Consider the following 13453-nt stretch of genomic DNA (forward strand, 5'->3'; position numbering starts at 1 on the left):
GTAAATAAAATGTGTTGAGTGCGTCGTTAAATAAAACACTTCTTTCTTTCTTTCTTTCCAGGGGTCGGTGGGGAATTTGCCTTGAAATTTTGACAGTGACCAGCGGTTGGCATACGCGTTACATGTAAGGGAGTGTTAATAATTACGTAACGCTCTAGGGGTAGAGGAAGAGGGCGGTATGTTCGATATACGTAACATTTATGAAGACGATATGTTATTTCTATTCATTACTTAGACCTAAAAATGTGGTGTATTTTTTTAAATGCGCGGTCTGTCTAGGATCGATCCCCATCGGCGGGATTGTTCCAGCCAGTGCGCCATGACTGGTATATAAAAGACCATGGTATGTGATATCCTGTCTGTGGGATGGTACATTAAATTATCCCTTGATAAAAAAAAAAATAATAATACAAAAATAGTTTTAAAATGTAGCGGGTTTCCAAGGCGCGTGTGCAGGGATTTCAGCGGGGTTGGGGGTTATAGACTGCGTTGAGCGAAGTTTATATGGGGCTATGGTCCCACAGAAAATACATTTCAAATTTGTTTAAGCTTGGGCAAGTAAGGATTCCTCTCTTAGATTATATGTCAAAATTACCAAATGTTAGACATCCAACAGCAGATGGAAGGAAGGATAGGATATGTTTTATTTAACGACGCACTCAACAAATTTGATTTACGATTGTATAGCGTCGGATGATTATTAAATCAATATGCTCTAACTCTGATGTCGTTAAACAACCCACCCCTAACTTTACCCTTTCCAAACGAAAGAATATTTATTTGAATTTATCGATTTTAACACGTAAAATTAAGAAGTGAAAACGTTCATTGTCTACTTTAGTATATTTTATTTAAAAAGTATATACATAATTAATGTGTTACTAGTATACAAACTAAACTTTGAAAGTTCTACTAACACTTTATACAATATTAATTCTGAAATAGGAAGGTACGATTGTCGATAATACGTTGTCAAGATCAAACCGGTTTTAACGAAAGACTCTAGTACCGTATCCTCAACCTCTTTTAATTTTTTGAGACGAACCCTGCAATTTGAAATCGGCAAACGCACATGTTAACTGAAACTGACAACAGGCTGTCGTTTGTACTTTGCCGAGCTATGGCGGCACAGGCGACGAATCGAGCGTATACTTTTGACGATCTCCGTTCATAGCGAACACACACGAGTTTTTTAAAAGTGCATTTGAGCTTGTGTTTCATATTTGTACATGATGTTATAATATGGTAACCAGAGACTGTAACTTTAATTCTTAAATAGGAAGGTACGATTGTCGATAGTACGTTGTCAAGATTAAAACCGGTTTTAACGAAAGAATAGTACGTATCCTCAACCGAACGTTCTTTGTACAGCCCAAGAATTCTCATTTCATTTTTTGAGACGAACCCTACAATTTCAAATCCGCAAACGCACCTGTTAAAGGGACACACCCTAGTTACGTTTATTTGTTAACCATTACGGCGTTGTTTTTCGTTATTAAACCCCATTTTTTACAAATAAAATTGCACTTTACTTACATTTTATTATTTAGAATACACATTTCCATTCACCTGAAGTGCTTTTTGGTAATCCTGATGTTTGTAAAACCACGAAATGTATTTTTTCACAAGACGTGTTGTCGAGAAAAAACCGTTAAGCAAGCGAGGTCCAATCTATTTTTAGAGGGGATATTTTCATTTCAATGTCACAGACGGTATATCACGTGACCGTTATCATTTTGGTTCGGTTTGTTTTCTCGTGCACGGTTCGCGCAATCAACTTCAGATTTGTTGTTCATTTGTGAGATTTTTCTTCAGTTCGTGAACATTTTCAGTAACAATAAAGTTCAGACAAGTAAGTGTCTCAATACAAAACGTTACAAACCCTTAAAACCAATAATTTTGCTAAGTCTTACGATATCTGGAGAGGGGATACAACCAGGACAGAACAGTTGGAACAGGTCTAGGAGAGGTGAAACGAACGCACCCCAAGTCTGTGAAATTTGTTGTGACGTAGGCATTGTTGTGCTTCGAACGACATCTACCGGTGACATCAGAATACTAACTTTCAAAATTATTTCAAGCAATTGGGACATGGGGATTCCCATGGTATTTATCGATATAAAACCTGCTTTTTCACTCCATTTGATAAAAACGTGATCTAAGTGTGTTACAGGTTTGTAGATTAACCAAATTATAATTTATTTTCGCTGGATGGAACTAGGGTTTGCGGCTTTAAATGAAATTGCTAACAGGCTGTCGTGTGTGGTTTGTCGAGCAATAGCCGCACAGGCGACGAATAGAGCGTATACGTTTGACGTTCTCCGTTCATAGCGAACACACACGAATTTTTTCAAAGTGCAGTTGAACTTGTATTTCATATTTGTGCATGATATTATTATATGGTAACCAGACACTATAACTTTAAGGTGATGACAAAGGCTGGTCGTCATAGAAATTCGGAGAAATCCCGTGGTAGTCCTCCCTCAGAACTAACTCGAAGATGCGCTGTCAGGCAGAACCTGGTGTTTTTAGGCGTCGAGGTGATCTGGTATCGTCCCTGCCCTGATGGTAGTGGGTGCCATGACGTCTCGTGGGTCGGACAAACCAGCTGAGATTGATCCGTGTAGTCGCCAGGTACACAGTCGCGGTACTTCGGCCGTAGCGTGTCACATACAATGGTCCAAGAGGATGCCTTGGGTACCGGCAGGTACTCATCTGGAACAGAAACTTTCCTCCTCTTGGAGTCTCGCTGTGCTTCCAAGGCCTGAACGACAACATCAGGTGGAGGCGAGGTTTCGGGCTAGCCGGCGGTTCTGTTATGGTCACGTGGCTGGCCTCCATTGGCGTAGGTGCTTGTCTGGGTGGGATCGCCGCTGGCAGAGTAGTTCTCAGTTTTGCCCCCCCCCCCCCCCCCGTTTCGCTCCTGGCCCTGATCTTACTTGAGGCGAGTGGGGGGGGGGGGGGGACGACGCAGATAGAACCGCCCCCGGTAGAGGAGCTGCCGGCTTTGGTCACCATGAGTCGCCCCTGTCGGTGTTCGAGTCATCTTAACTGGAGGTTGCGTTGCCACCGGGTTCTTAATTATGAAGGACCGACCGAAAAGCCGTCTTAATGACAGATACGTGACAAAACATACCATACTAAGCCTACTCACGATTCCAGATGCTTTACTAACGTCAGTGAATGAATCAATATACATTTTTGCTGTGTATATTAGCTGAGGCTGTATACATGTTAATCTCATTAAAATTAGCCCTACTGGCCTACTGGTAATAGTAATTAACCAGTGGAGCTAATTTTAATTAGATTGTATACATGTCCGCCTTATATAAATCACACACACACACACACACACACACACACACACACACACACACACACATATTTATCCAGCAATCACTATATACATTGGCAAGATATGATGACTAGATAAATCTCTATATTTTCGGTCACTGACCAAAAATATAGGTCACGTGACATAAGCCTGACTCGACTCGAGTATTTCAGAGTAGATTTTCAATAAACAGTCTATAAATCATTTGTTTAAATACAGTAAATACAAATAAAGTTTAGTTTTGCGATAGCAATACAAAAATTGTATATTTATTTATGAATTGGAGTTTAGAAACACTTTTTTAATGTGACAGACAAATAATGACGTCATGTATCTTGAGACTCTAGCTTCTTACAAATCGATTTGCGTCATGTATAATGTTGCCGAATATTTATGTATGACGTCATACGGCAAACGCCTTGCTCAGGTTGACAATACTCGATTTGCGTACACAAAATTGGAATAAATAATGATTTGCCGATATATATGTAGAATTGCAGGATAAAAGAAATAGAGAGAGAGAGAGAGAGAGAGAGAGAGAGAGAGAGAGAGAGAGAGAGAGAGAGAGAGAGCGAGCGAGCGAGACACACACACACACACACACATCGAAAAATTACGAAAAATTCGAGAAGGCATTAGTCTAGGAAATGAACAGGTTGACTTTTTATCCCAACTTGTCAATATTGTAGTATCTGATCACTAGTGTTTGCTTATGTGTTTTATCTGTATCCATCTGTCATGAAGTTAATTTGTTTTGTTTAACCACTAAAGCACATTGATTTATGGGGTGGGTGTGGGGGGGTCCCTAGAGGGTAAAATGGGTTTGGCGCCATACCCAAATATTTTTGCAGATTTTATTTAGGGGTTTTTTGTTAACCTTTTGACAAAATTAATTAATCTAAAGTTATCATTACTGTATGCCTTTCTTAACCCTAAATCTAAACTTAACCCATTTTCTTTCTGGGGGAGGTCCTCCAGACAGTTGACTGTGGTTGAAATCAATTCCATAGCACTTGCCATATCCAAAACTTTCTTTCTAGCAGAAACACTGATATAGAACCCCTTGCCAAACAATGTGATGACGCCGGTTACACTCGAGAATATTACATTAACGTTTGTTGCAAAATATACGTTAACAAGTTACATCACGTTGTGGTATGCATGTAAAATGGCCTGATCACAAAGCCACGACAAGAAACCGTTTTTTTTCAGTCGTACTAATACACGTGTATTTATAATAAATGATACATGACAAAATTGTAATAAAGTTAAGCCTACTGGAACACCTTGACTTCTAATCAGCGGTTATTGGAAGGAAGGAAATGTTTTATTTAACGACGCACTCAGCACATTTTATTTACAGTTATATGGCGTCAGACATATGGTTAAGGACCACACAGATATTGAGAGAGGAAACCCGCTGTCGCCACTTCATGTGCAGCAAGGGATCTTTTATATGCACCATCCAACAGACAGGATACATACACGGCATTTGATAAACCAGTCGTGGTGCACTGGTTGGAACGAGAAATAGCCCAATGGGCCCACCGACGGGTGGATGATACCACACTGACCGCGCGCTTTACCACTGGGCTACATCCCGCCCCTACGGTTATTGGATGGCAAACGCAGTTATATCGACGCATGGTCACATATTTTATTGTACAAAAAACAAAAGAATTGGGCACAAGTTTGACAACTTGCTACGTCCCGCTCCCTAACTTGCATAAGATCATATCATTTCATTGTATAAATACAGAGTCGAGTTGCATTTTCCTCGGATGCTGTTGGACGAATAATGTTGCAATCTCGTTCACATCTATATCTTGGTCATAATGAATAGTTATGAGCGCCAAATTAGATCCACCCACTCACCCACCCCTGGCTACAGGCCTGCTGGTAGTTATAACATTGAGGTCGTGGAACAGGGAGCGTGTGTGTGTGTGTGTGTGTGTGTGTGTGTGTCACGGTACATGATCTTAATTTCTTTTCGCCTGTGGCGATATTAATTGTTTTAGAGGGCCGTGTGCAGTTCCAAAATGCACTTAGCCCAGATGGGCAACTTGTTACGTGATACCTTTGCGCGACGGTCATCGAGCTTTTCTATTACACACCCAGCCAGTTGCGGAAGCCATGTGGCCAGTAGTTACGTAATACCTCCGCGCGACCATGGAATCTCTAGCGAACTGGCGACATTAAGTCTGACGATCTGAGAGAAAAAAAATACCGCTTGGTCGCGGTGGAAATAGCACTTGTAGGGATTCGGTGCCGCGATGTACCCCCAGGCGATATTCGCTGTCTCTGAGAGTTTTGAATAAATAGCTAGGATTTAGATATATCGGGGAGAAACGATAGGAAGGCTCCAGGGGATCGCTGTCCGTCCACTGAACGATCTATATTAGTTCAGACAGAACTTTGGTAAATATATATTTTCTGCTCTGTGTATAACCTTGATGTGATTGATGTGACTTTAAATATTTTAATACTGTATTATACCAATATTATTTAGACGGTGCTGCCGGTCATCTGACGCAGTATTCTGTAGGCTCACCGTTCTGATATATATATATATATATATATATATATATATATATATATATATATATATATATATATAAAGCTTAGCCAGTCATCCTAAAGGACCTAGGTAAACTGTAGGTTATTGTCTTTATTGTGATAGGTACCAGTATTAATTCTGTATTACAAGGTTATTGAATGAGTAGTTAGGGTTAATTAAAAATTAACCAGTTAGGAATAGTGTTGTAATTCCTTTATTAATTAAGTTCCCCTGGAAGCGTTTCTCCATTATCGCACGTGTGTGTGTTAGCGTTTCTCAATTATCACAATTATGTGGGTGTTGTGTCACGGTGAAGTGATTAGCATATTGTGTAAACTAGACACCTAGAGATTAACTAATTAAGTGATCAGTTCTGGGTTGTTATTATTGTTGTTATTAATTAACTACTGCGGCAGTACATTTGTCAGCGTAGGTTAATACAGATCCCAAAGTGTATTGTGTTTTTGTTGTGTTTTCTAGTGAACTAAACATGCTATAATAATATATACTTTGTATAAGATCTTATCGCTGATCATACCTAGACAAGCCACATTAGGGTGTAACCGCCCATTACAGAGAGATCTAATAGATATACAGTTAGGAGAGATATTTGGACAATCGTGTTTTATTCAGTTACGGGTATTATAGGATCCCCGTGACAGTGTGTGTGTGTGTGTGTGTGTGTGTGTGTGTATGTGTGTGTTACTATTCAGAAAGCTGGAAATGCCGTATTTAAACATCCAAGTCTAAATTTGTTTGGGGTAGCATGACCTCCTCTCAAACCTTCCCCCACACGAGAACAATTTCAGGCCCTTTCGTCAATTAAATTTTTATTCTTCGGTATTTTAAAATAAATAAATAAATATATATATATATATATATATATATATATATATATATATATATATATATATATATATATATATATATATATATATATAATGTAGGCTATAGGTTTTTTTTAAATTTTGCTACATAATGCTTTAAATTTAATGTGGAGTCGAGGTTGCACCTTTAAGACTAGACCAACCTGTCAAGTTGATTGTTCGCTACGCTACATGCTGTGTGTAAAAATATGTTGTTCAAAGTACGGCGATGTTTGATATCACCTGCGATTTTTACATCAAGATTACTCTTTAAAGAAAAATGGAGAAATATAGGTGTCGCAAGCAAAAAAGGTACCGGTACTGTTATTATTCCTTTGGGGTTTTTTTTACTTGCCACAAAAAAAATAATATTGACATTAGGGAAGACAACTTCAATCGACTCATCGTTGTACATGGAGAAGTTTTTATTCTTCTTCTTCACCATGTATAACTATAATCGTCATTTCCAAAAACTTGACATCCAGCTATAATATGCTTGTTACATATCTGGCTAGGGTGTACTTAAATATTTTTGACACTGAGCACTGCTCTGGAATAATAATAATACAAAAATACATATACCGTAAATCCTTAAATAAAGGCTAGTTTGAGCTATTCTAGTTAAATACTTTCACTTCATGAACAGGTTTTGTTTAACGACACCACTAAGCTTAGACCACATTGATGTCCTTTGTCAAACATAGTGTGATTATAACAAGTACATAGCAACACAAATTATGGTTATTTTGGTGAAGGAGGTATTTTTTTAGAGCAAAATGCGTTTCTTTTATTAAATGTTCTTTGTTTGGTAATGTATGATAACAGGTTCGCTTTAGCAAGAATATGATATTTTAATCACATTTAGCGTGTTTACATCGGGATATTTGCAACACATTGAATATATAACGTTCTTATTCATAGTTGTTTGTCTGCTAGAACTTATCTTTTTAAAGTTAAAACTAGCAGCAACGTAGTATCAAAAGCTACTTTAACACATATTTAATAAAGTATACATGTTTGGTTGTAACATTTATAGCAATAAAAATTCATTTTGTTTCATAAACATCGACATTATCTTGGCGAAATCATGTTCTGGGTGAGTTGGGGTGTCTATTTAGGCACGTTTACACACGTACTGAAACTGATCTAGTGATCAGTTGTTTCTCGTGCGGCCTCATTGATGTGTAAAATAAAAATATATAAGTGTTATTATCAGATAAAGCCCCAAATTCAGGTTTGTGTTTTAAAAAATAAAAAGTCACTATTTTTGTTTAAATTATTGGATGACTTGATAGAATAAACACCAGGAGATCATATGTCAGTGTTAGCAGCACACTTTTCTTCCAAAAGAGTAATAAATTACCTTATCGAAACTAGGTCACCCGCTTATTTTGTCAGTACCGTAACATGATTGTAAATTAATCATAACTTAATAACAAAACATACATCATCAAAACTGTTTATCCCTAACTAAATTTGAAAGGTTTACTACAAGTTGAGCTGGTTAATTACTATTACCTGTGGATCTAACAGAACCCCTTTGGAGCTCATGTCCAGTTGACCTTTCATTCGACCAATCAAAACCTTACTTGCAAAATCATGACAGTGATTTGAAAATGATTTGAAAACATTAGGGATTATGCAGAGGGTATACGAAATGATTCGGGTGAATTACGAAGTATGCCGGAAACTAATTTCAATATAAAATTTTATATAAAAAAAACCCGTGATGGTATAGAGTTTATTACTGCACTTTTCCCCCTGTTTTTTAATGTTGAAATAGACCAACAAGTTCGCCTATTGCATAAATAGTCTCGCCCGATATTTTTAGAATTTGTATGCTCCCGAATAACGCTATAAAAGGCGGTTTGTAATTGGTAGATATTTAAATTATTATTTATAGATGAAATGTCACCTGGACATGGGAGTCCACGCAATGCTGTTAGATCTACTGGTAAATCAGTAGAGCTAATTTTAATCAGATTGGTTGAGCTTTACAATGCAAATTAATTCCTGAATCAAACAGCAAAATAATAAACAAAAACATTTATTATGCAGTTCCGTTCGTTTAAAAATATTTTTAACACTATTTCCCTATCCCCCATGCGCTGTAAACATGCCATACAATACGTCCCACATAGGGCGATCCGCGAAAATATTTACCTCACATATGCATGTACATAGCAATGAAACATATAGACCTACAGAAACCACAAAAGTGATATCTGATGAAAAGTAATATTTTCACCGTGTTTTAATTTTTAGCTACAGTGAAAATATAGAAACCGTAAGCCTATTTACTTTTTTGTAAAAGTTCAAGAGTAAATTATCTCCAATTGTGTCGTTTCTTCGTATTTAAGTTTGATGGTTAACCAATGCATCTGATCGTATTTGAAAAATAAAAATATGTAATTTAAACAACAGTTAATGTTCCAATAAAAAGGGATATGATTTGGAATTACGATAATATATCTAAAACGAATTGAATACGAAGCTAAATAATGATGACACAATGTCTTTGTCATTGAGATGTATCGATATTTGGAGGGGCAACTTTGTACACTGCATTTTACAGTAATTAATTTAAAACAAAGGGCATTTAGGATATTACCACTATAGTCCGTGGTCTGAAGGGGCCCACCTTGCACCCCCCCCCCCCCCCACGAATTGACTAAACTATGTAGGTCACCAAAAGTCAAAAGGTCACAGATTTCAGGCCATGCTTAGAATCTGACATATAAGCATTTATTTGATTAGTACTCTCTTAATATTCAATTATTTTGGTGTGAACAACTTGAAAACTGTAATGGACACATCTTGCAACAAATCCGAAGTGATAGTGTTCCTTTATTTTGCAAAGTAGTGTTTGCGTGACAAATGGAAAAAGGTCGTATTTTTAACGTTAACAAAAATGTAGCTGTAGCTACAATCTAATTAAAATTAGCTCCACTATTACATGTGGATCTAACAGCAGCCAGTTGTAGCTCATGTCCACCAATCAAAACCTTACTTGCAGAATCATGCCAGTGATTTAAAAATAATTTGAAAACATTTCGAATTATCCTGAGGGTATAACGACATGTTTCGTCTAAATTACGAATGCCTTAAAACATGTTTTATTTTATAAAATAAATAATTTGTAATGTAAAACTGAAGACTGATTTAGTTTTTTTATATATAAATAAATAAATAATTTTTAATGTAAAACTGAAGACTGATAACCCATCCCGTACGTATTGATATGGTTCGCTGTACTGCGGCCACTAAAATAGACTCGCCCGATATTTTTAGAATTTGTATGCTCCCAAATAACGTTATAAAAGGCGAAGTGTGATTGGTCAATATTTAAATTATTATTTACAGACGAAATGTTACCTAGACATTGGAGACTAGCAGTGTTGTTAGCAATCTGATTAAAATTAGTTCTACTGGTCTAAATAAGGCATTCGTAATTCACATGAAACATATCGTATACCCTCAGGATAATTCGGAATATTTTCAAATTATTTTCAAATCACTGGCATGATTCTGCAAGTAAGGTTTTGATTGGTGGACATGTGCTACAACTGGCTGCTGTTAGATCCACATGTAATAGTGGAGCTAATTTTAATTAGATTGCTGCAGCTAAGGGGATATAAAAATGGTCATATCTCTAAACCAGATCAGTGTTTACTAGCAAGCTGACAGTCAACATATTGATACTGGTGAGAGGTACACGCATACTAGTGAAAAATTCAATTGGGGTCAATATGTAGGTCATCAGAGGTCAAAAGGTCACGGATGTCAGGCAATGCTTAAAATCTGAAATATAAGCATTTATTTGATTAGTATTCTCTTAATATTCAATTATTTTTTGTGTTAACAACTTGAAAACTGTAGGGGACATATCTTGTAACAAATCCGAGGTGTTAGTGTTCATTTATTTTGCAAAGTAGTGTTTGCGTGACAAATGGAAAAAGGTATTTTTAACGTTAACAAAAATGTAGCTGTAGCTAAGGGTAAATAAAAATTGTCATATCTCTAAACCAGATCTTACAACAACTTAAACACTGTAAGTTAGATACTTTACAGCACGTACAAGACATCAGTGTTCAATAATGTTTTTAAACTTGGCTTGCATGACATTAGCAAACAAATTAAATAAAAATACTGTCATGCTTTGAGAGAACTATGAATGGTTGTAAAAATAAACCATATCAGTATATACTAGAAAATGAACATTCCAATTGTTTATATTGGTGTTAACCATAGACAGAGAGACGCACACACATACACACACACACACACACACACACACAGAGAGAGAGAGAGAGAGAGAGAGAGAGAGAGAGAGAGAGAGAGAGAGAGAGAGAGAGAGAGAGAGAGAGAGAGAGAGAGAGAGAGAGAGGGAGAGAGAGAATTTATGTCTTGTTGTGTATAAAAGTGTATCTGTAACCTTAACGTGAAAACGAAAGAAGCTACTGGTCATAAGCATAAATGTGGAATTATAATTTGTACATTTTCCAATAGTGAAATGGGCATACGTTTATTGAAATAAACTTTAGTTAGATCTACCATGTATTAATACAAACAGAAATGAAGTGTGAAACATTTTATGGATATGGCATATCATAATAGTAAATTTATGGCAAGGGTAAAATATTTAAGTTATTACACCATTAATTTGTTGGAATACATTAAAAGAAGTAAATAAACATTCATTTAGTTTGTGCTTTTGTAGGTTTTTTCAGGGCTAAAAATTCGCGCGAATCTCCGAATCCGATTCGCGCCAAGATTCGCGCAAGCATGAAACATCCGAATCTATTTGGATTCGCGTGAAATATTTCCAAAAATTTATTAAATTGAATAATCAGTGAGTAAAACATTACCGAATTAAAAAAATAAAAATAAATAGCCTAAATAGTCAGGTCATCAAGCTTCAGTTTAAACTGGCTTCAAAAGCGTAGCATACATTCGAATCCGTGCATGTTCGAAACATGGTGGTTTATCGAGACTAGTCAGGCCTGGAGCCAAGCGGTGGTTGGGCCATGTTTATTCATGAACCAAATTGCAAACGAAGAGAACCGAAAGGAACATGTTTGTTAAATTTTTACATTAAATAACAATAGACAGTAATTAAGTGTTCCCAAATTTACTAATACACCAAACATTTCTATGTTAGTTCGCTGATATTATGTTCCTAACCTTGAATTACCTGCTTTTTGTCGGTTGTAGAAATATGCTTCAGAAATATCCATACAAACATTGAACCAATGCGCAAAATATATCGGAAAAAGTATCCTTGTTTACGAATAAGCAATCTTCGAAAAGTAATGGGCTGCGTTCAGCCAAACCGAGCGGAAAAACGTCTGGCAGACTGGTTTGTGCGGTTCACGGTAAACCAAATGGCCACATTGGCAAACAATCAAATTGTTGGCGAACGTTGGCGAAACGTTTGCAGGCTGAACTTAGGGCTGGTATGACACCTAAAAATACTAACTGTAAAAAGAAAAAAATGGAACCAACAACTAACAAAATATATATATATATATATTGCTTTAAAATTGGATAAACTGTTACTAACAAATTGGTTATTCTTTTCAATAAATAGTAGGGTGTTTTTGTTTTTTTTAATCCATATACAGTGAGTAGCATATGACACAGAATTCTATATACTAACACTGTTGATAAAGTTCTCTGAAAATGTTTAGAATCGGAGGATTCTCATCGACTGCTTCCATGAATTTTATTTTAGCCCTGTTTTTATATTTTGTCATGTAGTTATAGTACCAGTGTAGTGTCTGTATCCACTCTTTGTTGGCAGATGAAAAAGAGTCATAACTTTTTTGTCAGTGATATTTGCTGAACAAACGTTTGGATTTAGAAACTTTAAACATTATACATCAGAAAAAAAAAGTTTTGTGTACCACAATTAAACTGTATTTTTGGATCCAATGTGGAAGTGAATGGTGTCCTTTATTGTAAAAAAAAAAGACGAACATGTTTTAATCAATATCCACTAGCTTATATCGTTTTGAAAGCATTTTAACGTTCACACTCAATACGTTGTTAGTATTACATCATATTTGATCCCAAGATGCAAACGCCTTAGTTAAAACACAATAAAGCGTTCACATTTAATACCTAAATTGTTGCAGCCTATCCGTTTTAGCTGGAACGGTGTGAAAAGTGTCCAGACGCTTTTTGGTTGAAAAGTTTTCACAACGTTATAACAGCACTCGACAAACATGGACTTCTTTACCAGGGCCGTACCCCGGTGGGGGAGGGGGGGGGGGGCAGTTACACCCCCCCCCCCCCGAATCTCACTTTTTGGTGGGGTTTTTTTACTCTAGAAAATAGCAAACACATCTCAGGGTTTAATTTGTATAGTGTTTCATTTGTTTATAAAAAGTAGTACCCCCTAGGATTTTGATCAGGGTACGGCCCTGGTTACGTGTGACATACTGTAATAAATACAGAGATGGTGGAAAAAAAAGTGAAGTATGTGGACGTCTGAATATCTACCGAAGGGTACCTTTGTTTACCTTCACTTCTGGCACCTTGTACAGCGAATTCTACTAATTCACCAAACTGATGGCACTCTGCCGACACATACGTACTTTGTATATATGGTCTTCAATAATGCCTACATCGCATACCACTTGAAACCAGAACACGTATTTGAGGTCGTTCGACCTAACATTTTTGTCGTTAATT

General features: G+C 36.7%; 1 protein-coding gene across 4 annotated transcripts in view; it reads left to right on the forward strand.

The window, feature by feature from the left end:
- The first annotated feature begins 6819 nt into the window (after nt 1–6819).
- LOC121381171 (succinate--hydroxymethylglutarate CoA-transferase-like) overlaps nt 6820–13453 on the forward strand; it is a 59253-nt gene continuing 52619 nt past the window's right edge. For 2 of the 4 annotated variants that reach the window (XM_041510343.1, XM_041510347.1), the window contains exon 1: nt 6821–7069. In XM_041510343.1, the coding sequence (XP_041366277.1) occupies nt 6967–7069 (103 nt within the window). In that variant the 5' untranslated portion in view covers nt 6821–6966. Of the gene's footprint in view, nt 7070–11726; nt 11834–13453 lie in introns of those variants that run through there. The other 2 variants (XM_041510344.1, XM_041510346.1) reach the window with 2 other exon arrangements.

The sequence above is a fragment of the Gigantopelta aegis genome, chromosome 9, assembly GCF_016097555.1.
Source record: "Gigantopelta aegis isolate Gae_Host chromosome 9, Gae_host_genome, whole genome shotgun sequence".
NCBI classification, from domain to species: domain Eukaryota; kingdom Metazoa; phylum Mollusca; class Gastropoda; order Neomphalida; family Peltospiridae; genus Gigantopelta; species Gigantopelta aegis.